General features: G+C 42.1%; 2 protein-coding genes across 5 annotated transcripts in view; one reads left to right on the forward strand and one right to left on the reverse strand.

Annotated features, from left to right (window-relative positions):
* The window catches only part of DTNBP1 (dystrobrevin binding protein 1), a 73,754-nt gene extending 58,803 nt beyond the window's left edge, over positions 1-14,951 (forward strand). For both annotated transcript variants that reach the window (XM_080381726.1, XM_080381725.1), the window contains 3 exons: positions 6,673-6,828; positions 8,754-8,897; positions 12,370-14,951. In XM_080381726.1, coding sequence (XP_080237852.1) covers positions 6,673-6,828; positions 8,754-8,897; positions 12,370-12,617 — 548 coding nt within the window. In that variant the 3' untranslated portion in view covers positions 12,618-14,951. The remainder of the gene's footprint in view (positions 1-6,672; positions 6,829-8,753; positions 8,898-12,369) is intronic.
* A 72-nt stretch (positions 14,952-15,023) lies between these two features.
* JARID2 (jumonji and AT-rich interaction domain containing 2) overlaps positions 15,024-26,811 on the reverse strand; it is a 225,032-nt gene continuing 213,244 nt past the window's right edge. For all 3 annotated transcript variants that reach the window (XM_080381719.1, XM_080381721.1, XM_080381720.1), the window contains 4 exons: positions 21,812-21,942; positions 19,563-19,746; positions 17,955-18,062; positions 15,024-15,886 (listed from right to left, as the gene is read on the reverse strand). In XM_080381719.1, the coding sequence (XP_080237845.1) occupies positions 15,710-15,886; positions 17,955-18,062; positions 19,563-19,746; positions 21,812-21,942 (600 nt within the window). In that variant the 3' untranslated portion in view covers positions 15,024-15,709. The remainder of the gene's footprint in view (positions 15,887-17,954; positions 18,063-19,562; positions 19,747-21,811; positions 21,943-26,811) is intronic.

The following is a 26,811-nucleotide window of genomic DNA, read 5'->3' on the forward strand; positions in this document are numbered from 1 at the left end:
TGTGCTCCTCTGCAGTAGCAAGCCACTGCTCTGCCTTAGAAACGTCTCGTCGCACTTTACAAGGCTTTAAAATGTAGGAGAGAGCTGAAGAGAACTGTGAAGGTCAAATAAATACAATAACCTTTTGTTCAGCTGTCCTGAAAGATCCTAATTCTGCCAGGGCCAAATATGCTTTTCACACACTGTAAGGCATATGACTATAAAGTTTGGGTGATTATTTTTTAAAAAATCCTAGATGTATTTACATTTTTAGAACCAGATTCATGCGTTTGCTGTTTGGTGGAGCGTATTTTTAGTATCTGTTAATTAGGATGATTTCCTGGTAGCCATGTGAAGTTTGGAGTTACGTGGAAACCTTTACCCAGGCTGTTTCCTGTCGCGCTGGTCGGAAGCTGCTTCTTCCTCCAGGTGCTGCTTTAGTCCCTGGAATCTTGGCATACACAGGCGGTTATTTTCAGTGGTTTATTCTGATGTTTATTTAGGCTTATTCTCTATTTTTCAAGCATCTCAAGTAAGGAGCTTTTTAGAGGGAATTTCCAAGGTAAGCCAACTTGTTGAAAGTGCTTATTGGGCAACTTAAGAAATAATTTCTGTGCACTAGTAAAAACCTTTGCTCTTCCTCTTGACTGGATTATTTCTGGGTTAATTAGAGTTTTCATATTCTGATGCAATCTATAAAAACACTAGTTAGAAATTATCAAGGAATACATACAGTCATGTGTAATGACTGATTTTTTTAAATGAAGAAATATTTTAATAAAAATAACATTGATAATTGTAATTTTAGTAAAATATATCTTCATGAAAATGCACGCTTTTGAGAGATGTCAGACTTATTTGGAACGATGTATATTTTTTCCACTAGAGATGATCTTTCCATCAGTGAAGTCCAGTGAAATCCTGACTTCACGTTCCAGTGAATCAGGGCTTAGTTTTTTTGACTGTAATTATTTGAATATAACTTTGGTTTAAAAAAATTTACTTTGTAAATAAGCTGTTAAATCAGAGTTTAAAAACAGTTATATCTTTTCGTTTTCACGTGTTTTCTTTTCACTCCTATTTTGAAGAAAGACTGTGCACCTAATTCAGATACCTTAGAATTTTTTTAAGTTTTGCCAATGGTCTTTCCCCACTTGTCAGCAAAATGTCATGCAGGAGTGTGCTGAACCTCCTCCCTTATTATTAAAATGTAATCTAAATTCAGTCAAGAATAATTCAAACATTTAATTCAAATATTTCGGGAAAAACTGCATCCTTTGAAGCACTCCCCAGCATCTTGTCTTGCTTTGATATTTTTACTTGAAAGGGTCTATAATGAGGCAGTGGCAAGTATAGGTTGCTGAGTTATAATGCACTCATGTTACTTGTCTGTCGGTCTTCCCTTGCCTGTTCTTATTTTGATTTTTGAAGGCTTTCAGTTATTTAGTGAATAGCCAGCTTACTAATACATCTTCTGCTTTCTGTTTTTATGGTTTTATTGTTCTGATTTGTGAATGCTTTCGGTTCTTTATTGAATAGCCAGCTTACTAATAGGTTTTGACAGACTCGCCCAATATTCTTGTAGCCAAATTATGATGTTACAGTCCGGATGGATGGGCAACGAGATGGATAAATGACTGGTTGGTTTAGATGGTAGCATTTAATGGGTCATACTCGACCTGGAGGCTGGTAACAAGCAACAGTGTCTTCCCTGGAGGAAGTGATGGAGGGCACGCTCACCGAGTTTGCAGATGACAGCAAATGGGGAGGGTCAGTCGATACAGTGAGAGCAGGGCTGCCATTCAGAGGGATCCAGAGAGGCTGGAGGAGCGGGCTGATAGAGAACAGGAGAAGTTCAACAGGTACAAATGCAAAGCCCTGCACTGGGCAAGGAAGAGCCCCTGCAGCAAGAGCAGCTGGGGAGCAGCTCTGCAGAATGGCCCCGGGGCGGTGGGTGGGCAGCGAGCTGGGTACCAGCCAGCAGCTGCCTGGCAGCAGGGGAGGCCACAGCATCCTCACCTGTGTGAACGGGGACGTGGCTGGAGAACCAGGGAAAGGATTATCCTGGCCTGCTCAGCATGTCTACATGCTGGGGCCAGTTTGGAGCCCCCCAGTACAGGAGGAACATCATAATTCAGCTACATAAATATTGAAACTGCTTGAAACTTTCATATCTTTAGTGAAAGCAAAAAACCTGAGAGGAATACTTGTGTACATTTTGTGGTCCAGTTGAATGAGTCTACAAAAAGCCAGACGAACTATAGAAGGGGGGAGAAAGGGAGCATTTATCTAAGCTTCAGGTTTTGGGTTACTCGATATCTTTCCCTCTTTACAGCAAATACATTTACGGATTCTAGTTTACATGAAGAACTATAAGGTAACATAATGAATTAGTTGAAGGAAAGTATACTGATTGTGTAACAGTGTGAAACACCAAAAAGCCATCCATTTGGACAACTTGACACCTTTCACTTTCACTTTACATCTAAGGGATGTGTTAGCAATCTAAATAACCAGTGTTCTCAGTTGCTGTTCGTTTTTTGTTGTTGTTGTTGTTTGCTTGTGTTTGTGGGGGTTTTTTTGTCGTTCTTCTAATTTGTTTTATTTGTAGGGTTATTCATTCAGGAGATCCGTTGTGCATAACTGGAAATTATTTTAGATTACAGTATAAAATGGACATTTATTTTGTTGGTTGGATAGAAACTTTAGGTACTGTGGAAAAATTTTCATTTGTGGGAAGTGTCACTCAGGCATATGAATGGTACCAGAAAATGGTGTCCTTTACACTTGAGGCATATGGTTGTAAGCTATTGTAATTTATTCCTCTGGAGTTCGGATTCTTCTACTGGCAAGTTCAAGTTCAAATATACTTAAGATACAGAAGGGGGAGGTTCTAAGAAATAGAGTTAATTTGTAAATAAAAATATTTTATAAAGACTTTAAGAAATCTATCATGAGGTCTTGGCTTTAATTAACTTAATCTCATATTAGGAATACAGTGTGTGGTTAGCGCATCTTCTAGCTGCAGAAGGGTATCAGAAATGTAAATTGAGATGTGCAAACATGGATGTTGTACCAAATAATAATATTATACTCCTGGTCTTGTCTTAAATTTCTAAGTCTTTGGCCTGTCTGTACAGCTATGTGGTGGTGGGTTGTTTTTTTTCTTCCCAGACAAAAAAAAGACTGGGGGTGGAAATGTCTGTAGGGAAAAGCAATGCTTTAAGGTACTGATTTTTGGGGGTGTGGGGTTTTTTTGGTTGTTTGAGTTTTGTGTCTGTGTCTCTTTGTTTTTTGTTGTTATTGAACTTCAAGAGCACAGGCCAGTCCTTTTAATGGCTGGAATTAGCTGGTACATCTTTCCAGGTCCTGTTAGCTGCTGTAGGCAGGCTCCACAGGGGCAGAAACAGATGATGACTATGGCTTATTCTCATGCTGAGGTATCTGGAGAAGTAGAGCTGTCCCCTGAAATTTCCTAATAAATTCTCACGTGGCTAGAGGAGGCGAGGCCGGTGTAGCATCTCAGTAGGGGTGCCCATCCCCAAAGGCTGCATCAGGCTGGGGTGACTGATCGCAGGGTAGAATTGGCTGCTGTGCTTCAGTGCCTGCGTGATGAGTGCAGGGCTGGGGAGAGCGCATTGCTCAGCACTGTTGGAGAAAATGAGGTTTTGTGCATGAGTGCTGCCTCTTCACTTGGGCTTTGGAGGAGGCAGGCTGCAGGTTGTGCCGTGACTGCAAGGGAGGCGAGCTGTGGGTTAGCCATGGGGCTCTTCCCGGGGATGGTGCAGAAGGCTGTATGTCAGCACTCGAGTTCCCAGTTTTTAAGAAATACTTTGCCTACATTTAGTTCTGTTCTTTTAAGTCATAGCTGGTGTAGAATGGAAGTTGCCTTTTATTTGGTTATCATGGCAACTCCAGTGAGTCTGCATGGAACTGTGAATTAGCATTTTCTGTGTAGTCTGTCTTTTTTTGTCCCTGCGCACAGCAGTGCGATTGAGAAATAGGTGCAGTTACTAATTCAAAGGTACAATTTTATAGTGAAAGGGAAAATGTGATAGTATTTTAAGTGTGTCAGGTCTCAGTCTGCATCCTGGGAAGTATTCATATGTGGACATGAACAGTGTATGATAGTATATGGATGATACTTTTGTCTGTCTTAGAAGTCCTTTGGTGCTGGTTCTATTCAGGCTTTTATAAACATGTAGAACTGCACTTGAGATGTGGAAAATGTAATTCTGAATAGCTTTGTGAAAGAAACAATACACCCATTTTCTGTGGTTTCATGTTTGACTGTTAGCTTCATCTAGCCATCTTTAGCATTTCTGACAACAAACAGAAACCTGAAATGTAGCAGTTTGGTTTTGCTTAGCCAAGCAACTTTTATTATACCTGGCAGAGTATGAAATCATGCAGCAGGGCTCTTGATGTTAATTCTCTATAACTGACTTTGGACAGCAAGCCTATGACAATTCTTCAGCTAGCGTATTTGAGTTTCTTCAGAATGTGTCACCACAGCAGGCAGCTATTACCATTTAGTTTTGGCCAGTGACAATTTCAATAGAATCATAGAATCATTTAGGTTGGAAAAGACTTTTGAGATCATCAAGTACAACCATTAACCCAGGACTGCCAAGTAGCAAAAGGAAGAATCAGAGTGCAGTGTTAAGAAAGAAGCTCTATCGGTCTCAGATGTTATCCGTGTTTTGGGGTTAAAAATATCCTGGGCTACCATTATAGAGTGCAAAACTGTCAGAATATATTATGAGAAAGACAGGAAATTTCTGTTGTCAGTGAGAGCCCCTGGCTTTTATTATTATAATTGAATAGCATTTCTGCATCATACACTATTTTATTAATAATTGCTCATCGTTCAGGACTGTAGTAAAGGAGTTGCTCCAGGGAGCACTGAGTTATTGTACACCACAGTGTAATTGATAATAAAGACATGTTGGCTTAAAGGAAAATGCTTTCCTTATTATAGAGTGATGTTTTACTTATGAAATCTGCTTTAAGAAAAAAATTATTCTTATGTACTGATGTTTCAATGGATATTTGGTGTGTCAGTCCAGTTTTATGGCTCCTTTTGGCAGCTATCACAGCTCAGTTGCTTCTGTATCTGCTCTGTGACCTTGATGCAGGCAACAGAGTGAATTGCTGCTGTCTGATGTTTTTGCCTGGCTTAATAAAACATGTTCTTCATTTGGATAATAATCTCCATAATGGTAAATGCTTTTAATGAATGTCCTTATTGTAAAATATCATGAACATAACATCTTCCCTGGAAGACTGACATTATGCTTGTCCTAGAAAACTTTACGTTCTTTCAGCATTTGTCTGTATGGGTGCCATAGCCTAGCTCTGTCTGTCTGGTGTGTGAAAGCTTGGACATTTTTTACCCAGCAGTATTTGTTGGAGCTTCCTCTAATGGGTAGAACAGACCAGACCAGCAGCTCTTCTCACCACCCCCATCCTTTCCATCAGCAGCTCAGCTGGCAAATTCTTTTTTTTTAATTGTAAACGGCGAGCTCATGAGACCAGCTTAGAAAAATGAACAGAGAACTTTGAGAAGAAGGGCTCCAGTTTACATATTCCTCCTAAAAAGCAGGGTTTTTCCTAAAGCATATTCTAATAGTGGTCTGGCTAGAGTTAATACTTCAGTAGCTACCACGTCTTTTTGTTCTAGAAGATGTTATTCTTCACTAAACTACCCAATCATTTTCTTTCAACGTCTTCTGGCCAGTCAGTGACTCCTGTGGAGCAAAGCAGGAGGAAAAGAGTTCTTTAATGGTATTTGGTCTGGTAGTTCTTTCACTGTAGGAGGGAAGAGGAGCTGCCAGAGACCCAGCACAGATACATACAAGCAAATGCGGTTGCCACTGTATGTCTGTACAAGCGATACAAGCTGGCCCTTTCTGCTTGGCGTCCCATTAGTAATTTATGGCAGTTGGCTCCGCTTTTTTGGTGCCAGTGTCATCACTGTCTTCTGGCACATTCTTTGCTGCTGTGTTCAGAGAAGACCCTCTGTATTGGTGTTAGTGACTGTGTGGTGGTGTCACAGGGAACAGTACTGTGTGCCTGCCTCCTGTGGGCTCAGGCTGCCTTCACAGCTTCTGTGCACTCCTACCTGTGCTACAGGCAGGATAGTCTTCTAAGGATTTTTCTAGTCTGTCTGAAGGCTAACAAAACCAGAATGTCCCACACATATATGTGTATTTATATGTATGTACATATAACCATACATACATATATATCTTTCCACTTGTTTGATGGTGGAAGTGGGGTAGAAATGCAACATTCAAATTAAAAATATTGCTTTTGTGTGTCTGGGGTACATATGAAAGCAGGAGCATCATTATCTGATAGCTTTTTTGGCAGAATTCTGAAATCCTGATTGTCGATGGACAGATCTTTCAGATGTTGGCACTTGTACAGTTCAGGAAATCTGCATCTTGCCTCAAGATGAATAGTTATGACATTACTTTAATGTGAAGGTTATGCTGCCTAATATAGTATTCTTGTCCTTTCGGTTTTAAAATATAGTTGCAAAGCGCAGAAGCCTTCTTTTATAACAGCTGGTGTTAACAGTCTGTAGTAAGAATCTGTCAGTATTGAACTGGTTCAGTAGATTTTAAATGCTGAGAGTCAGGGGGACATACATGTAGCATTTTATTTGTTTGTTTGTTTTACACTCAGCTGAGCTAGATGCTGAACATGCACAGAAGGTTTTGGATATGGAGCACACGCAGCAGATGAAGCTAAAGGAGCGTCAGAAGTTCTTTGAAGAAGCCTTCCAACAGGACATGGAGCAATACCTTTCTACAGGATACTTGCAGATAGCAGAGAGGCGAGGCAAGTTTTAAAATACCTTCTGTGTAATCCACAAACTCACAGCTTGGAGAGCACTAAGGGGTCAGTCAGCAGTGGGTTTAATGCTTATAGATGAAGCTTTGCCATGTCTTAAATTCTAACTCGGTGGAACTGAAACTTCAGATAAGCTTGTTAAACAAACTTTGGGTTCATGGGGAACTAGATACCGTAGAAAATCAGTGAGGCTCTCTGCTCGTTGCCGGAGGAACTGCAAAGCGCTGAAGTACATCTGCAACAGCACTTTTCTCTGCAGCTGCAGGGTGCACCCATATCACTAAAGGTATGGGTGGAGGGGGTCGCTTCTGTCCACTGGAGTTCCAAAGCCTGGGATTGTCGCCTGGCAGAAGGTGCCCCTGAAAAATTTTAGAAGTGCAGAGGAAACCTCAGTGTTGCATTTCAAAACAGTTCTCAGGTGGTAGCTATTTCCATTGTCTACGTAACATACAGAGTATATGATTAGGACATGGGAGATTAGGTTAAGTGCTCTCATTATGCGTTGACTCGGGTAGGGCACCTCCTGACTCAGTAAGCACAAGAATGCCATAGAGTACAGACACTGCTGCGTGGGAAGTATCCATCTGTTGGGCCAAAACGCAGGAACTGTAGGACTAGAAAGAAAGCAAGTGGGAGATGGTGTCACTCATGTGGCAGGAAAAAATGCAGAGATTCTGTCCTTGCTCCATGACCAGTTCTGCTATAATTTGTGATCTCGGAGCAGAGAATACCATCCAGGATTTTCATTTCTCTGCGTGAGTGCTATGAACGCTCATCTGCAAGATGCTCTAGATTGATTGCTAGAACAGTCTTCTGAGAAGTGGGATATGTAAGTCTAAATTCCTTCGGTCTAGGAAGGAAGTGCGTTTGGATCTCCTGCTTTCTGTATATATATAGTCCACTTAGACTAAAAGTGGATGTTGTCAGTGGCTAGTACTGGACACACGGCTCTGTTAGAGGGTTGGGGTACCTAATTTTCTGAACCTCAGCTTGGCAGTGTAATGCAGAGCCCATATATCAAAGAAACTGTGTTAATGAAAGATTTGATCCTGCAGTGCATGCAAAACTACAGGGCTGTAGTGTATTTGAGAAAAAAAAACAATCAAATGATGGGATTTCATGTCTGTTCACATATGAAGGCTTTCAATAGTGTAATTCTTAAATTGAGGTGAACCATTAAACTGTTAATGGTAATATTTGATGTTACATGTGCAGCAACTGGACTTAAATCTGTGTAGCTCTGAACTTGTTTTGTGTTTGCATGTTTTATTGTTCAAGGAAGAAGATGCTCATCCAAGAACTTAATCCCCTTGTGAATTGTCAGTATTGTATTGACAATAATAAGTAATTTGCCAGAGTAATAAATACGAAATTCCCATGCTGAGAGCAGATATTGGGCATCAGCCTAGGTTTTACATACTACTGTCATTTATTAGACTAACTGAAAGAGGAAGAATGGCTGCTCTCTGTGAACATTAGTCCTTATTTATGAATTTCCATGTCCCTTGTATATTGACATTTCGTGATTGTGTGCTTAAATGGGTTTGTTTTTCTCTAAAAAGACTTTCCAGTTGAGGGAATTGGAAAGGAGTGTTGCAAAATGGAAAGTTTCAATCTTTGCCCCTGAGCCCCATCCTAGCATATTTCTGATAACACTACTGCTATAAATATTGTGGCTAAAAACGTTTTGCTTTACAAAAACAGTAATGGACATCAGTTTCACAACAAAGATTGCACAGAGTGCTCTTGGATTTGGGTTGAGATTGCTGCTGAGCAGCTCCTGTGGGTGTGCTCCTTCCATATCTAGTTTAATTGTTAGTAATGCATACTATTATAGCAGCTCCTGAAGCCTTTATAGGTAATAACTCGTGTAGCTGATTATCAGTTTGCTCATTGCGCTGTTTTTACTGCAGAACCGATCGGAAGTATGTCTTCCATGGAGGTGAACGTGGACATGCTGGAACAGATGGACCTAATGGACATGTCTGACCAAGAAGCTCTTGATGTCTTTTTAAACTCAGGAGGCGAAGACAATAATATGCTTTCTCCCATGCTGGGTATGATACTAGTAATGACAGCGTGCTTAGAGACAAAGCGATAAATTGCCAGAATTGCTCCAATTTGTAATGTCTGATGTTATCTTATAAAACATTACACTTCATGTAGATGGAATAGTTTTCATTAGTGGTTTTCAAAACACTTAGTTGCAGTATAAGAGAGCTTGCTGCAAAACTACTTGATGTTTCTGGACTGTCTTTTTTTTATCAAGTTACTAAAGTTGCATGTTATATTTTATCACAGTACGAATAGGTGATGTGTTACATACTGCTTTTAAGGCGCATTTTTTCTTATTATAAAGATAATGGAGGACATTTTAACAAACATAAACAGAAAACTTGTGGCAATTAGGTTTTTATTTTTAAGACTGCTTTCTAAAAATTTGTCCAGAATTTTGGCATTTTGAAGTAAATTCAGACCAGTTGTATAGTGCAGGATCTTCAGTGAGAGATATTAACAGTTAACCCAGCAGTTCATATATGTGTGTATATATATATATACATAAATATAAATTTAAAACATGACAATGTTCTGGAAGCTCCTGAATAGTGACTCTGATACTGCAGTTCTTTCATGTAGCCTTCTTACTGCTAGTAATGTTAGTTAAATTGGATTAAATTAATCTTAATCCGAAATTTTGTTTACATGTTCTGATGAACAAAACCAGATTTACGTTTTGCAAAGATGCAGCATGATGAGGGATCAACTTAAAGCAGGGAATTAGTAATACTGGCTACCTTATCCACCAGGGAAGAGTGTTTTCTTAATTAAAAACTTCAGTACTAAAATGCCTTTTCCTAAAAGAGCCAAAATGAGTTTTCTTGGGGCAGACGATGAAGCTCCTTTAATGTGTTTCTGATTTCTTTTGAAAATACAGGTTGAAATATTTTTATAAATGTACTTAGAGTGAAGAAATAGTATACTTTAAATCCTGTCCTATATTTTGGGATATGTAAAGAAAATTGTTAATAATATCCTGGGGTAATTTTCTTCCTCCCTGTGTGACGTGATTATTACCAGCCATGAACATGAAAAGCTTATGGTGAGTAGTCAAGGCACACTTGACTACTAGAGGTTTTTTGTGGTTTATTGCAAAAACTGGGAGTCAGATGGCTGGTTTTGGATAGGCATCCAATCCATGCATTATTAAAGTTGATCATCATTTGAGCATGCAAGTAATTACAGAATCTAGGGCTGTTTCCCCCTTGCTGAGTCTTTGGCAGATGTTGGACCGAGAAGCTTTGTGGCTTAACAGTGTAACTGGGTTATCTAAGGAAGTGTAGAAACTACTAGGTGTGGTTGTTTTTTCCTAAACAGATGTAAAACTTACTAGCCTTTGAAAAAAAAAAAATCAGTTATTTTGTGCATTAATGTATTACAGTGTGTCTGTGTAGATAGTGTATATGTATTTCTTTTATATATGCACATACACTGTAATATAATGTACCAGTGCTGCAATGTGCTAGCACTGTAACCTTAACACAGAGGAAATCTTGCAGCAAGATTTCCTCCTCTACAGTTACTACTGCTCGAGTGTAGCAGTCTTGGGAATCTTGCTGTTGTGGTTCCGGGTGATTCATTTCCCGCTGAATTAGATGGGGTTTTTGTGCTTGCTGTAAGGACCTGGTGCCCTAGTGTAAATCCAGACATGCAATAGTCTTCATTCTCAGAAAAATGAGGTGGCTTAAAGGTAACTCTTCATTTGGGTGTCAGTGGAGAACTGGTCAGGGCAAGATTTATTTTGCAGTTTTTACTGAATACTACAGAACACAGGTAAGTTATTTTAGTAACTGGTAAAAATGACAATTAGCTCAAGACATCAACATGTTTTCAAATTCATCTTGCTATAAATGTTGCCAGCTTACGGGCATCAGTTTTGCAACATTTCATGATACTGAAAAATTGACTTGCCTCTGTCAGTCCAAAAAACTCCTCCTCCGTGTGTATTGTGTAAATTAATCTAACGCGTGCTGCTGGGTACAACATCAAAATGCCTTTAAAACATTATCCTAGTATTACTTGTGTTCAGTGTAAATTCATGTACTACCTGAAGAAGCAACTCTCGACGTGCTAGTCATGCCAGACTGACCCAGCCGGTTGCAGTGGCCGGGTGTTTTCAGTCCAGGCAGCTTGGTCAGCTGTAAAGAGTTGTGGATGTTGTACCAGTCACTTATCAACTTGTGATTAAACCAGAGACCTGCTGAGAGCAGGTTTCCCCCTGGTGGTCCTGGGTCCCAGAGGAGCAAAACCAGTGTCACATACAAGGCTACTTGCTGTTCGTGTTGAGGTTCAGAATTTAAGATTGCAGCTAGTTAGGGCAAGAGTGTCCACTGCAACAGCCTTCTGCTGGCTCTGGATGCTGTTATGACTGTTTTCTTGTTAAAATGTAACTTGGCTATTTGGCAGGGCTATAGGGACCAGTCACAGGGCAATGGAGTGTGAAGGGCTCTGCCAACAGCCTCAGCAGAGGTAAGGTGTGGTGATCAGCTCATTTCCATCCAACCCTCCTGAAACTTTTTTTCAATAAAATCACGAAGGATTTTAAAGAGTATTTTCTCACTAAGGTTACTCAGTGCTGAAGCTGGGCGCCCTGACTGTGGAGAAACACTTGGGTACAGTAAAGGAAAAAAGGACTTTATATGGCAGATCACGTAAGAAGAGTGTTTAGATTTTTCCCCATTTTAACTTCTTATTTACTGCCAGGAAGCGTCCAGAGAAGAGGGTCTGAGATAATTTTGAAATCTGAACTCTGAAACTGCAAGCAAACACCATTACCCTGAACCTGCTGAGAAATCTTTTTGCCCAGGACGTGGGGGAAGCATAGTCTTAAAGTCCCATTCCTGTGCACTTGAGCTACGGTACAGCTTTAGCAGAGGAATGTTTTCACGCTGTGGACAATAATTTGTTTTGCTTCTGCATCTTCATTTTTAGTCAAAAATGGAGATTACTGTTATTGCCTGTCTCCTAGCTGCTGTTACTATTTTTAATTTCACCCAGGTTTATTTGTGGTGTTCTGTTGGACAGGGTTTGGCTGGAGGATTTTCCTGTTGGTGACGATTCTTGGCACACGCTGAAGTCTGAATGGACTTTATCAAGTCAGAGTTAGGAGGATTAAGTGGTCTTGGCTAACAGGCAAAGTGGATGACAGCTCTGTCTCGCAGCAGTCAGGACGTGACGCTCCTGCAGTCTTACCTTGATCTCGAGCGTTAGCAATTCTAGACTGAGCAAGACACAGACACACCACCAGAAACAGACTAAAACCAGCCTGGGGCTCGTATTTGAGGTCAACTTCAGAAAAGCCAAAAGGCAGCTTTGTGTTTGGGGAGGGTTTTTTTAATATTCTGCAAAAAAGCTGCAAACCGACACAAATACAGCTCAGTAACCAGCGCTGAGCTCAGTTAATATACTGACTTCTCAATTCACCTGCTTGAGCCAAAGCTTGATTTTTCTTGTTCTTTTTCCAATTCCAAGGGCCGGACTCCAACAGCTATGTGAACGAGATAAGTCTTCAGGTTCCCAGCCAGTCTGAATTACGACAGAAACTGTCTTCGCTGTCATCGACCTGTACCGATTCTGCCAGCCAAGATGCAAGTGAAGGAGAGTCTCCAGTTGTTCAGTCTGATGAAGAGGAGGTTCAAGTGGACACTGCTCTTGCTGCTGTAACTGAAAGAAAGGGTGCTTCAGATGTTAGTGATGAAAGTGACTCTCAAACTATTTGAATCTTAAAACCATATCCTTTAAGAATGACTTCTGAATGAATGAACAAGTGAATGAAGAGCTTGCCTGTGTAACGATTTGCTAACCAAGCGTAACAGCCAGATCTTTTTACTTAGTAATACTGCCTTTTTACAAAATTGCCAGTCATGTGGAGGTTGGTTTTTAAAAAAATAATAATTGCCTAAAGCACACACACTTTAACAGTAGTCTTGGGGCTCAGGGGAGCAGTAAAACTGTTGTATATACTATGTATAAGAGAATTAAGGGGAAAGATACAAGTTACCTTGACCACTAACCTTTAAATGGCTGATTGATTGGAAATACTTAGACTTGGTGTGTAATGCCGAACCCAAATTGTTCCTTGCATGTTTTCAGCTGCTGCAACTGAAGATTTAGGATCCAAACCAAAATGCAAAGTTATTTTCTACTCTTTACTACCTACTGTCTGCCTACTGCCTTTGTCTACTAACGCAGCAGTGTCTTCTCTCTCACACTTCTTATTCAGGACCAACTTAGTTATCGTAGGTGTTAAGGAAAAAAAAAAACTGAAAAGGAGGAGAGATGCATACTGAAATGTTAACTCCTCGTGGAGCAGATATCTTAGCATTGTATAAACTTACTCCTCTTTCGAGATAAAATAAAGTATTTCTATCCCAACCATGTCTTTTACTTGATTACCCAAATATTTTATCCATGACAGTGAACAGAGGAGACTTAATTCAGAAAAAAAATACGGTTATTTGTAAGAAGCACCAGTGTAATTTACTTTTCCGTGGTAAAATCTGTTTGACTACACTGATGCAAACCAGCAATTTAAGGGAAATAAACCTGAATGAATTATAAATTAAGTGCGTACATGTTATAAGCCATAGGACCTAGAGCCATCACCATCTTGCTGCCATTTTTTTTTCTGCAGTCATTTTTCTCTCTAAACTTGAGGTCTGAACATGTCTAATGCCTGTTTCTTGTCAAGTCTCACACTCTGTTTGCAGGGATCTGCTCTCCTTTGAGAAGGCTCCTGGCTCCTGCTCCTCATGCACAGAGGGAAGGAATGTAAGCAAACAGCGTAAGTAGAAGGATGAGCTGGGATGCAGACCCCTTTCAAAGACCTGCCCTGACAAAGCTAGTGGTTGGGAATGAGGCGGCCGCTCGCCAGCTGGCAAGTGGCCAGTTTCCTGGAGGATTCACTCTTATCTCCTGTTACCTGACCCCTCTCTCTGGGAAATGAAAGCAATAGAAGCTCACTACCGACACTGAGGTATCCGCTATCTAACAAGGCATCCATTGAAAGAAATTTTTCTTGAAGGAGCTTACTCACTCACTTTCCAGAAGACAGACAAAATGTCCAAAAAAGTTTTTTTTATTAAACCTCGTAGTACAAACCTGGAAAGTAAACAAAAAACTGGCAATAAACAACATGAAGTCTTTCCTTACAAGGAAAGAGAGCAGAGCAGCGCTAATAAATTAAATGTCAAACTGTAAGCCATAGTCAGAAGTTTACTGTCAAGAGGGAAAAGTACACAGCAAGGCCATAAAAACCAGACAACCACATTTGAAAACACTTGACTCTGTTTATGTTATTGTTAAATATTCCAAAACAGTTCAGTCTTCTGCAACAACAACCAACAAATTGTATTATAGGACTTTCCTGACAGTCACCACTGGCAAGCTCAGTGCAATATGGGTAGCTACGGTATTGTTGAATTCAATTACGAAACAAAACAGTTTGTGAAAACATTTTCCCTTTTTTATTCCACACATACTGTACACACAACCAGAAAAGGGCAACAGCTACTCCATTATTATTTTTTGTTGTTGTTCAGTGATGTAAGCAGCACTTATAAATGTTACAAGAAAAACCCTGTAAGCATCCAATCCAACCGATGAAGAAAGTGAAACGTAAGGCTTTTCTTCATCTTGTCTCTTCGCCATCCCTCCCCCCACCCCAAGAAAAGGCTCAAGTATTTAAAAAAATTTACAGGCATATGTACAAAAGGTGTGATTTTTTTTTTTTTGTTACAACATGAAGAGAAAAAATAGACAAGATGAAAGCAAATGCATTTTCACATTCAAAAGAAATATGCAGACCTGCTAGTGGCTCTAGATGTGATCATATAATGAAACGAATTCAAAACAAAAATTAATGCTGGACTGTGTAAAGGTGTGAAAACAGCAGTGGAATGGAAATGGAATGTTAGAAAGATTGCACGTCTATGACAAAAGAAGCACTTATGGCTTCAATCACTTTTTTTCTTTTTTCTTTTTTTTTTTTTTTTTAAAGGATGCTATTGAAGGGTTTTTAATAAAGTAGCCAACAGCACCAAAAAATAACAGAATGGATTTCCTAATGAAATCAGGCACAGTTTTCCCTCACATGACTCCTCAAGGCAGGCAGTCTTTTTTCCTCCTTTTTTTTTTTTTTTTTTTTTAAAGTTTTTATTTTTTCCCCCTCAAAACAGATGCATAGTGATGTGCTGGTAAAAGAGAACATACTCCAAATCTCCTCCTTTTGCCTACAGTTAGGAAACAAAGTCCATCTTCAGCTGCCATAACCTCCCAAAGAAAGTGTGTATTCTCCAATTTAAAAAATTACAAAACTCATCTTGCCGTGACAGAATAAAAGACAGCCAAAGTAAAGCAATTTCTTTCAAGTTTTTGTCTCCTATCCCTTTTCTCTTTAGAAAAATCTGCTCACATGACTGGAGAACAAATTATAAAACACATCAAACTTTAACCTATTCAAAAAATGGGTTAAAAGCCTTTTTTCACAGTTACCAAAAAGGCTTTTTATTTTTTCAGCCATAGGGACAATACAAATTAATATTTTATCAGCCCCTTGCCGGTTTTAAAACAGTGAACATACGGCAGTTTAAAAAAATCAGACTGCTGTATCTATCTATTCTAAGTACAAAAAAAAAAAAAATTCAACAGTTTAATGCTAAAACAAAATTAGTTCTCTAAAACCAGAAGAAAATCTTCTTTAGAGCTAGTGCAAAGACAGCTTGTATTCTACAGCAAGTACTCCAAACTATGGTATAATAATTACAAAAAATATATATAAATTGACAAAATGAGAGTGTTGGCATCTTCAGGATTAACTTGAAGCACTTTTGGATGAACTGGAGGATGAAAGCCTAGATGATGGCACGTCAACTGTCGCTCTCTTACGAGGTCCTCTTTTTGGTGTAGGCTTGCTGATACAGTTCTCAATGCTGCCATTTTTACCAGATACTTTTCCACAGATTTGATTGACTAGACTGATGATTTGTTCCTGTAGCGAAAGTGGGAGAAAAACCACAAAATTAGCATCTGCTCTTTCTCCAGTCACTTCTGAGGGACAGAGACGTAGTGCTGCCTTTTTGACTGAAAGCACCTAACTGGGGAGGGGTGGGGGGGGAATATCTATGTATTTGTAAATGATGCCAAAAGTTTCCTCCTGTAATACTTATTCAAAACTGGGAGTTCTGTAAAAAGTAAAGTACTGTGTAGTCCCAGTGCGGCCTCTGCTGAAGGTTCCCCCAACAAACTTAAAAGCCAGCGATCAGCAGAACCAGGAATTCTGAGCTCTGGCCACTGAGCGAGAAGAGAGCCGCTGGGCTGCAAGGTTGCTTCGCTAGGGTCAGAAATGTTCTTCAGATACAATTTAAATCCCACTGCTGAACAAAGTTATGAACGCCATAAATTTAAATCCACAGTAACATTGCTTGCAGTTTTTGTTATTTACTAAATCTTTCTTGAAAAATTAAGAAAAAAGATTCCACTTTTTTTTTTTTTTTCCTAGTGATGCTACTTTTGTTTAACGCTGTTTAGGGTCCCGGCGCTCTGAGCCCAGGCACAGGGCCAGCCAGCTCGCTGTCGCGCAGGGGAAGGGGCTGCAGGTCCATAGCACCATGATGGGCAGATGCCAGGAGGCCCTGAGCTGCACACCCAAGTGCCTGGCCAGCCACGCCACCCCTCATCCTGACGCTTGGGCGGGGGAAGAGAGGTATTTTTTGTAAACCAGCTGTCCCATCCTAGTAAGAATGTCAAGAAGTTATTTTCACGCAAACCTGAAAGAGCTTCTCAATTAAGTCTACCTAACAGCTCAATAGATTTTACAAACGGCATTAACATGCAGGTTCTCTCTCCCCCACCACCCACAGCCCTCCAAAAAAATTCCGTAATACCACGCGTGTGGTCAGTATCTTTCAGAAATGTGGAAACCTTGTGACAGGTTTTTAAATTTGAAAAAAGTCATCATTATCATCCCATACCGAAAGAAAGGTTGTCTTGCCTTTCCCAGCACAGCCTAAAATATCTACTTTGTAATTATAAAACCTAGCCAAAATAATTATTGTGTGTGATTCTGCTGGAAGGAGCGGCTTTGAAAACTGCAGTAGAATTAACACATCTGTGAAAACACAGGATGTAAGGGCCTGAATAATCTCAAGCATAAGGGGAATACGTTAAAATTTCTGATGAACTTCCTGAAATTCTTCAGTGTTTATCACATTACAAAGGCAGTTTCACTGTTGTCTGGGCTTTGTAGGTTGTACCTGTTTGTACCTACAGCACCTGGTACCAGAACAGAGTCTACAATTAAGATTTTCCTCAGACTCTGACCCATTGGGTTTTCTCCCCCACAGCTCTACGCACAAACATCAGGAGCTGCTGACAGGCCCATCCCAAAAAGCTACTCAGAGCAGCACTGATCTCTTAAGAGCTGTTTTTCTCATTTCTCCCGCTGCTTCACTGTCCATTGTTCAGGCTGAGAGCAAAATGCTCCCCCAGTCTCTATTCCCTTCACGCACAGTGGAGGTGACTGGGCAGGCAGGGGGGCGTTACTCGGCTGTCCTGCAGTGCAGCATTAGCCCAGAGCCCAGGCACGGTCCGAAATGACCATCTCGAGTTCTGTGCCCATTCATCATCACATGGGCCTGAAGCCATTCCCGGACCTCTCACCTACAAGTACTCTACAAGTCTGCTTAAAGAAGGTTCGGGCTGGACTGGAGTAAGTCAGCGTGCACTTTCAGTTAGCAACAGAGAGAAGTTATCCTAAAATACAGAAGTTACCCTGATTAACCAAAGTACAGCCTCAAGTTCTACACCATCCCAAAGCATTAAATGGCTTCTCTGTTCCCTAACACATATTCATGCAGTTTATGCTTCAGGTTTCATCTTTGTAATCATGTCTCCCTCTATTTCTTTTACTTAGATCATAATAAAGCACATTCTTCCCACACCAAAAACACCCCAAGCACAGTCTCCTGAGGTCCTGGTAGGACAAAGCCAGCGTTAAGTCAGCTCCCAAGGTTTCAGTGTCAGAGCTCAGCAGCATCACAAAGCTATATTGCACGGACCTCATCGTAACGGTACATCATTTTCAGTCCCCGACAAGACTTCTGTTTTTCCACATGCCGCAGGGCACACTCCAAGCAGAAGACAACATTTTCATTCTCCTGTACAACCTGTATAAAAATACGGAGGTAGGGAATCAAGAAATGCAGTAAGCTCCAAACTGTAACCATTTTAGGTGCACAGTGTTGAATTACTGTCTGAATTACAAACCTCTGCTTTACTACAAGTTAGTGGAAGGAGGCACAGACAAGCAGCATTACGCACTGTGAAATGATTCACCATGTGCAAGAAGAAGAAATTACGTATCCCCTTTTGAGTGCTCGTGTTGGCAAACATATATACTTAAAAAAAAAAAACAAAACACACCAAACCCACACACCAATAGTAACAAAAGCCAAATCCAAATCATGATGTGTGCATAAAGCTTGATCGGTATCTAAAATGTAGCCTAAAGGTTTCCTGAAAGCAGCCGGATCCCATTACTTTAAACGCTGTCTCGAATAAGGATAAAATCAGCAGCTTCGCCACAGGATTCCTCAGCTACTGTCTCGTTCAGCCAAGGTCACATTTGCTCAGCTGGCTGCCTGCCAAGCCTACACATTCCGCTTGGAATTCGACATCCGAGTTGCTTTTTGTCCCTTACCACTGTTCAGAGTGACAAGGAAAAGCCTGCCCCCGATTACGCTTACTCCAGAGCAAACGGACTAGAGTTAAGAGGTTTATGATTGGCTGGTTGTTTTTTTTTTTAAAGAAACTAATTTTAAAAGTTCCTTCAAACTAGCGCTGCTGAAACAGTGGTGTGAGGACACGTATAGACTGAGCATATTTTATCCTAGGGAGGGAAGCGGCTAGATCTCCTCATTTAACAGTTACACTGCATTTCCATTGAAAGCCAAAAAAACCCAAAAGATGACAGAAAAAAGGACTGAATATGGACTCCAACGCAGTGTATTATGTTAATTTAAATAACTGACTTTGGAATTATGTGGTGCATAAGGTCGTGGGAGGAGCTTTGGTATTTTTCATGAAATTGCTGTATTTCTAGGTGTTCTGCATACAGCTAAAAGCCTGGCAGTGTCACCACGGTGGTTAGCACACCTTTAAAAGCCAGTAGGTGGTTACTTCTAAAAAGAGACAAAATTTATGGGCAAGACTTCTATTTTTGAGCAGACAGGTTGGCAAACGGCATCTTACCTTGACGGACAGATAGATGGGATCCATCCACCCTGCAGGTTGGCTCGCAGGGCAATGGTCACAGCACGGGTGTGCCTGCACACCTGAGACCCGCGGCACACATCTGAGTTGCTAGCTCATCCCGAGAAATTTCTGCCAGGGCTTACTACTGCTGGCAGCCTGGGTATCCCAGAGCAGCTGAGCCACTAGGTTATCCCTTACCGGGGGAGGGAAGCTAACGCTCGGTGTTGTCTTCTGCCACCGCTGCCCCAGGCAGTGAATGTTCCGCCAGAAACCAAACCAACATCTCTGCATCTCATGTGGGATGCGCGAGACAACTCCGTAGGCACCTGCTGTCTCTCCGACCCTTCTAGTCCGTCACGGGACATCAGAGCAGGGGGGACAGCACCCCAGCGGTGGCAAAGGATTTTACTCACCATGGACAGATAGCACAGGTGCTGACAAATCTGACATCTTCTCTCTGACGTCTCTAACTGCAACCACTTTCGAGGCTTTTTCTTTCCATCCATCCCCATGCTGCTGCTGTCGTGGCTGCCGTAGCGTGCTGAAGAATGGAGACCTGCCTCGTAAAGCTGCCGCCGCTGCCTCAGCTCCGTGTCCCTGTGAACGTTTAATGCAATTAGACCTCGGCATCGCCTCGTACCACCGCAAAGCCATGAACAATCACCCCTTTACCACGCTCATCACTGAAACCTTAGCTCCACACAGCAAAGCCCTGAGTGTTGGTGGTTGGTGCCGTTCCCTACGCATGGCGAGAGCCAGCACCACGGGGACTCTGCCTAATCGCAAAAGCTATCTCCGGGTCTTAACAGCGACCGCTGTATCAAGGCAGTGGTTCTCAAACTGCTCCACAGAGAACTGGGGACTGCCGAGTACTTCCTGGAGGTCGGTCGATGGTTGCTCGGGGCCATGTGGAGAGTCGGGAGGTGTAGCTAAGGTGACATTCCTGAAGTTGCCAAAAGCCACCTTGAAGAGGAGGAGCCGTTGCTGTTCAGGAGTGACACAGCCACCTTCACCAGGAGGCAGAGATGAACCAAGAACCTGCTGCCACGAGGTGCTTCAGGCAGGAAAGGGGAAGCAGGGCAAGTGATTGTGCCAAAAGACGGAGGTCTTGCTGTACACCCAGGGGAAAAAGAAGAGGTCAATTAAGGATAAAGACTAAGCCCTCCAGCCGCCCTTCGCCCACGGCGTCCGCAAGGTGGACAACACTTCCTATGCCGAACTACACAGCATTAGGAGAGCAGGTCAGGTTGGAGCCGAGTGGAAGACAGCAAGTGTGGAGTGAGCTGAGCCGATGGAAGGGGACAATAAAAAAGCTCACCACCAGACACAGCTGAAGATGGGTGGAGAGCCAAGCTAAGCAAATGGCATGGGCAAACTGAGCAACCAAGGCAGATCAGGAGAGGAGGCAGCAAAAGGCACAGAACAAACAAGCGAAACAAAACAAAGGACAAAAAAATATGGTAGCGTTCCACTTTGGGTTTTTTCAGCTTTTGTTTTTTGGGATTTTGTTTTACATAAGCAGCCACAGGAAGGACCGATATCCTCCAGAGAATTCCAACCTAAGCATAAGAACAAGTTTGAGAACCACTCTGATAGAGGTCGATGTGATGGTCTAACAGCAAGCACCAACATTTCTGTTTCACCTTTCGCACTTGCAGACTTTTCCTCTTCAAGGAAAAAAAAAATACAAAAAAGAAAAGCACTTGGAAGTGACGATTCCCATAGGGAACCAGCTGCAGGTAAAGCAGTCAGCACACCTCTTTGTATTTCTTTCTGAACACTAAAATAACACATGGGCTGTTTTTCCCCTTCAATATGTCACTGGAATTTTTCCAAATGAACATGCTAGTTAGTTAAATACAGTTTGTAGATTCCATTCATCAAAACTTTCTTGACATCTCGAGTATCAGTTGTCACAAACTTGAAAGATAGGTAGCAACTACATGGTAGGGAACAAAAGAGAAGATCATTACACAGGAAGCCAGGCAACATTATATTTTCTTTTTTTACCTATCTTAAGAGAAACCCTAAACATGTTTCCTTAACACTGGAGAGAAAAAGGAGCAGGAATTTATTTATTTTTTTCTTTAAAGTGTTCAGGTTCTAATGCAAGATGTGTTAGCACCCATGCATAAGCTGCTCCCTTATTCAGTCGTTTAAATCAAGACAACTTTCTGCATACAAAGTACCTTCTGCAACCGTAGCATAACTATCTTGATGCTGAAGACCAGGGTTCCTGGTGCAAAACCCATTACAGACATGGGCTGACAGTGGCTACTGTGATGCCAAGAGACTGAAAAAGTAAAGAAAGGTATTTAAGCGCTTGGCACCACATAGTTCACATAATGCATCAGGAAATCTCGACTCTCAGCACCAAGAATCAACAAAATAAAAACCCAAGGCAAACTGTAGTTTAAATTCTTTGATGGTGCCCAAAGCAGGGAATTCTTAAGAGTTAAGACATCCTAACCACGGGCATGCTCACATCAGACACAGCAAAGGAAACTGCTTCTTCCACGTGTGGCTGTCTTCAGGTCTCTCTGCTAGGCTTTTGCTTGGTTAAGTAGGTGCAAGACACGCGTCTGAAAGGGTGACTTACGTATCCACCTCTGGAGTCTGCCAATGAAAACAAAATAGGTACAACAGGCCCCCAATTCGTTACCTGAGCTCTCCAAGAAGTGATGATATTGTACTCAGAGTCGGTCCGTTTTCCTTTTTTGCTTCTGCTGTTGCAATCTGATAAAGCAACTTTTCCATTGAAAATGGTTTGGCTATACGTCGTCTCTTCATTTCCTGGGACAGAAATAGCCAAATTAGTTCTTGAGCAAATTTGAAAATAAAAAGTTATCAAGAGTGAATTCCATGTAGCAAAATGTAGCCTTTTAAAACAACCAAAAGTAAAAGCTTTCCAGATTCTGAATTTAAACGAAGTATTTATGTTCTAACTTACATCCAGCACTAACTTCACACTGAAATAAATGCTAAATAGAAATCAGTCCTTTCAGTGGAAAGCCAGGTGCCCAAGTGCTCTGCTGCATTGGGTCTTGCTGTCAAAATGACTACGAAAGAAGATTTTCTGCATGTGCTTTAGATGAACAAATGCCACAGAAAAAGAACTCAAAAACCTAACCTAAACGCATGCTACCAGTCACAATCAACGGCTTTCCCAGAGGATGCCCTGCTGCAAGTTGGTTCCAACGTCCTGTTTTCGTTCAAAGTCACCAGCAGAGCACAAAACCACAACCTTCGACTGCACAGAGATCCGCAACGCATGATGGCACGTACGCTAAGAACTCAAAACTCAACTCATATGCTGTCTTTTCTTAATGTGCTTTACTGCGAAACGTAATGAAAAGACAGGCAAAGTCTGCATATACAAAGAGAATGAAGCAAAATGCAAGTACTTCGGTGTCACCACATTTCAGGTACACCCTTTTTTCAAAAGCAGAACATTAAATTTCCTCGGCGGAAAAGACAAGGATAGGAGAGATGTCATGACAATGAGAAAAATTAAAAGAAGGATGCCCAGACACAGATTAGCATGCAGGTCACTGTAAGCGGAGGAACCAACAAACACCTCAAAGTTCTCTCCCTAAAAATGCATTTTTCCTGTGGAGGCCAAGAGGAATAACGCGATCATTTATGCTCAGTAATACACCATTGGCGCTCTCAGCCATCCCGTAACAACTATTCCTCTGACCTGCCTGACGCCCGGGACTGCTGTTATTTTGCATCCAAAAAACCCAACTACTAGCAGAACAGGCAGATTTCAGGGAAAAGAGGCAACAATTAAAAGAGCAGGCTGCAGTTCTGCTCAGTTCTGCCCGTTACCAGTTCCCCTCTGTTTAAGCTTCTCAAGCCACGCTTTTCCTGGCGATACGAACTGAGCGATTTTGGTAGCTGAAACCCTTTCGCTAATTCTTACATATTCCTTGATTCACTGCGCAGCTGGGAAAAGCCTAGCGTGCTCGCGGTGTCTGACAAGGTGTGCCTTGTTTTATAGAGACTCAGGGAGTTTCAAATGACGCGAACGCTGGAGTGTGAAGGTGCCGGTTTGCTTAGGAGTTAAGCCCACCAAATACCCACTCGGCACAAACAAAACCAAAGATTCATCTTCAACTTTTTTTTTCCCCCTCACCCTGTTTTGTAACCCTGGTTTAATGCTCTTGGTACTTCTTTTATCAGAACCAACGTATCATAAAATTCAGCATTTTTAATAGCACTGATAGCATGCATTGAAGCGGTAAGTAAAATAGATGTCGTAGAATGGGTTAGCAACCTTTGGTGACTAAAAAGGGTTCCAAAGAGGCTCTCAGGTAAGCCAGGTGTTCTTCAGAAGCTGTTTGCTCCGCTAGACCCTGCACGGGGCTGGAACAGCCGCGCTTTTAGGAGCAGTACGAGAACATTTTTTGCACATGAGGGTCGCCTGGCACATTGTCCCAGTCTGCCTAAGACAAGCCATCCTGAGCCGGACCAAAAGCCCGCACAGGCAACACGGAGCCAGGAGTAAAGGCCACAGCAGGTGGCTGGAGCAAAGAGCAAGGTGCGCTGCTGCCGGCTGCCACCTCGCGCCCCAGCCCGCACGGGTCCCTGCTGGGTTTAGCACAGCTCACCGGGTCTGTGCATTGATCTGAATTTCTCAATCCACGTACATTTGTCTCTTCTGTACAGTGCCCGACACACAGATAAGCATTTTAAACCAGATTTCTGTTTGCTTTTGACCTGCTGCCTAATAATTTCTTTTAATGGCATGTTTTTCAATGTTACGAAAGTTGGCAAATATTCATACCGTAATTATCATCACCCTGCCACTTGTGATCTGGTCTTACTATCACATAACATCTCTCAGGCATTAACTTTCCCAGCTGAATAGTCCTCTCACATTTAATGCAGAGGCTAATCCATACCTTTAATCATACATCTCTGCTGTGGCTTTTTCTAGTTCCTCCATATTCTTTTTGCAATTCAGGACTTGGAATTGCACCAGGATTCAAGCCATGGTCACACCGAGAGCCCATGCAGTGCCACAGCGGTGTTTCTGCTCTGCTGTCTGTCCTCTCCTTGCAATTTCTAACACTCAAGATGTTTCTTAGGGTTTGTTTTTCAAACCTCTCCCGAGCACATGGCTGGCAACTCCATAGGAATCCAAAGACCTCTTTTCTCAGTAGCAAGAGCTTGTTCAGAGCCCACTGCTGTGTCTGTCAAATTAGGATTATTTTTTAAAATTTCAACTTTAACGTTTATCAATACTGAACTTCATCTATGATTTTTTCACTCCTATCACCCAGTATCATGAAATCTCTCTGTAACACCTCATAGCTTTAATTGTTGCTGTCTTTACCATTAATATTCTCAGTATACAGGAATAGTTTTTGCTGTTCACTTCCCTTTCTAGGTTATTTACAGATATGTTGAACTGTACTGGTTTTAGTCAAGACAGTAAGAGCCCTCCCTCCAGGATAAAACCTGACCATTTGTTCCCATCCTCTGCTTCTCTAATTCGGGTATTTTTTTGGTGTGTGAACTTTCCCTCTCAACCCACGCCAGGCTAATTTCTTAAAGAGCCTTTTCTGAGGAACCTCTCCGAAAACCTTCCAGAAATGCTCACAGACTCTGTCAACTGGATCCCTTTTGCCCGTGCAGCCTTCCAAAATCTGCAAGGGCCAGGGGCCACGACCTCACTGCAAAAGCCGTGATGATTGTCCTGCTCTTGTCCATTTATTTCTTTCTTTTGGCCTTTAGGAAGTTGGTCTTTGAAATCTCTTTTTGGTCTGCACTTGTGTGTATTTACATGCATCTTACTAGAGCGATCGTTTCACTTGCATTTTCATCTTCTGGACACAAAAGGGAGGGTTTGGTCTCATTTTGAACTCCTTTCTCCTGGTGTTCAGCCACGCCAAGTTTAGCGGGGGGTTGCCTTTTGAGGTTTGATTTTTTCTAGCCATGTGCATCTGTTGTGCGCCTCTAACACGGCATCTTTAAGCAATTTCTATGCTGCACGCAAACACCGAACCCTTCTTTCTGCATTCCCAATTTAACAAGCTGCCTTGGCTTTACATGAGGCTGTCTTGTGAAATGAAACACCACAGCAGCGTGTACTGTGCCTGTTGCTTTTTCAAGGTTCATAATCGCTGCTCACCATCACAGCGCAGCTATTTGATAGGGATGTTCTGAACTGGGCTCCACCACTGCTGAGAAGTGAGACGACGGCTGCTTCTCCTCACACGGATCTCCTGACTAGCTGCTCCCTGAAGCCATTTTGCTTCTGGCATCACCCCCTAACACAGCCGCTATCCCAGCTAAGGGGAGGAGACCAGCACTTCCCATTGCCATCGTCATCTCCCGTCCTCCCAGGTTTTCTCCTCTCCTACAGAACGACACAGGCTATGCCCACACCATCCAGCATGGCAGAGCAGGGGGAGTGGATGTGCAGAGCGGTACAGTTGGTGCTGAGGACCCAGACGCACCACCAGACATGCGGTGTTTACTTTACTGGTGGCTTTACTTCAGAGCAGCCTCGCCTGGTCCTGTGGCCACGCGGCCACCGGTGTTTGGAGGACATCAGGTGCACTTCTGGAGCGCGTCCTCCCGCGTGGTTCCCTCTGAGAAGCACCCAGCCTGCGCAGGCTGACAGCTCTGTGACAGGAACCAGGCGGTGGGAATCCTGTGGCGTTGCAAAGGCACGTTCCTCTCCCAGACTAAACTTCAGGGGCATACGTGTAGAATCACAGAATGGTTTGTGTTGGAAGGGACCTCAAAGATCATCTAGTTCCAAGCCCCTGCCATGGACAGGGACGCCTTCTGCTAGACCAGGCTGCTCCTAGCCCCGTCCAGCCCCGCCAGCAGCAGCACAGTGCTAATATCATGCTTTTCCTACCTAGGACGGGAAGATCGGGGCACAGGGCTTCTGTCACTGGTGACAGAGTTAAACCTGGCTTACCTGACCGTAGCTCTGTTCTGCGAGCAGCAGTACTGCCCTCACTGGATGACTAACTCCATCTTTCCTATGTACTTTTTTCGCCCTCCTGTATTGCAGTACCGAGTCTCCTCTTCCCACCAAGTTGCCGGCAGGCCCTATACTGCCAAAGCCTTCCTTTAAAACCAGACATTCCTCCTGATTTCCAAACCTCTAGACCAGAGGGCATTTATTTAGCCCGATATCCTGTTCTCCTGTTTCCTAAATGAGTTTTACTGACTTTGCCAATGCCTTATTTGAGAATATGGAGTACTTCTTTGCCATTCCAAACAAACTCTTCACCGCACCTGTAAACCTCCTCCTCATCCTTAGTTTAAAATTTCAAGAGCTCTTACGGTGTTTTTTACAAACCGGCAAGCTGGTTCCACGTATGGTTTAGGTAAAACCTGTCTGTCCCTTTACACAGGCTTTATACAAACTCTTTTATTCCAACAATTACCCCAACTCCTTATAACTGAAATCAATGCAATTTCAGATGCAGATTTTCATTTTTCCATATATTAAAGGAGATTGAGCAGTCATTCAATACAGAAATGAAACAACATTGTTTAGTGATATAAAGAGAGTCACTATAAAAAAAATCAGGTCACAGCATCACAAAATGAAAACAGAGTTGATGTATCAAACAGCTGAAAACCATCAATATTGCTGTCAAGAACGGACAGACAGGAAGGTACAGTTTTTGT

The sequence above is a fragment of the Falco punctatus genome (genome assembly GCF_963210335.1).
Source record: "Falco punctatus genome assembly, chromosome: 3".
NCBI lineage: Eukaryota > Metazoa > Chordata > Aves > Falconiformes > Falconidae > Falco > Falco punctatus.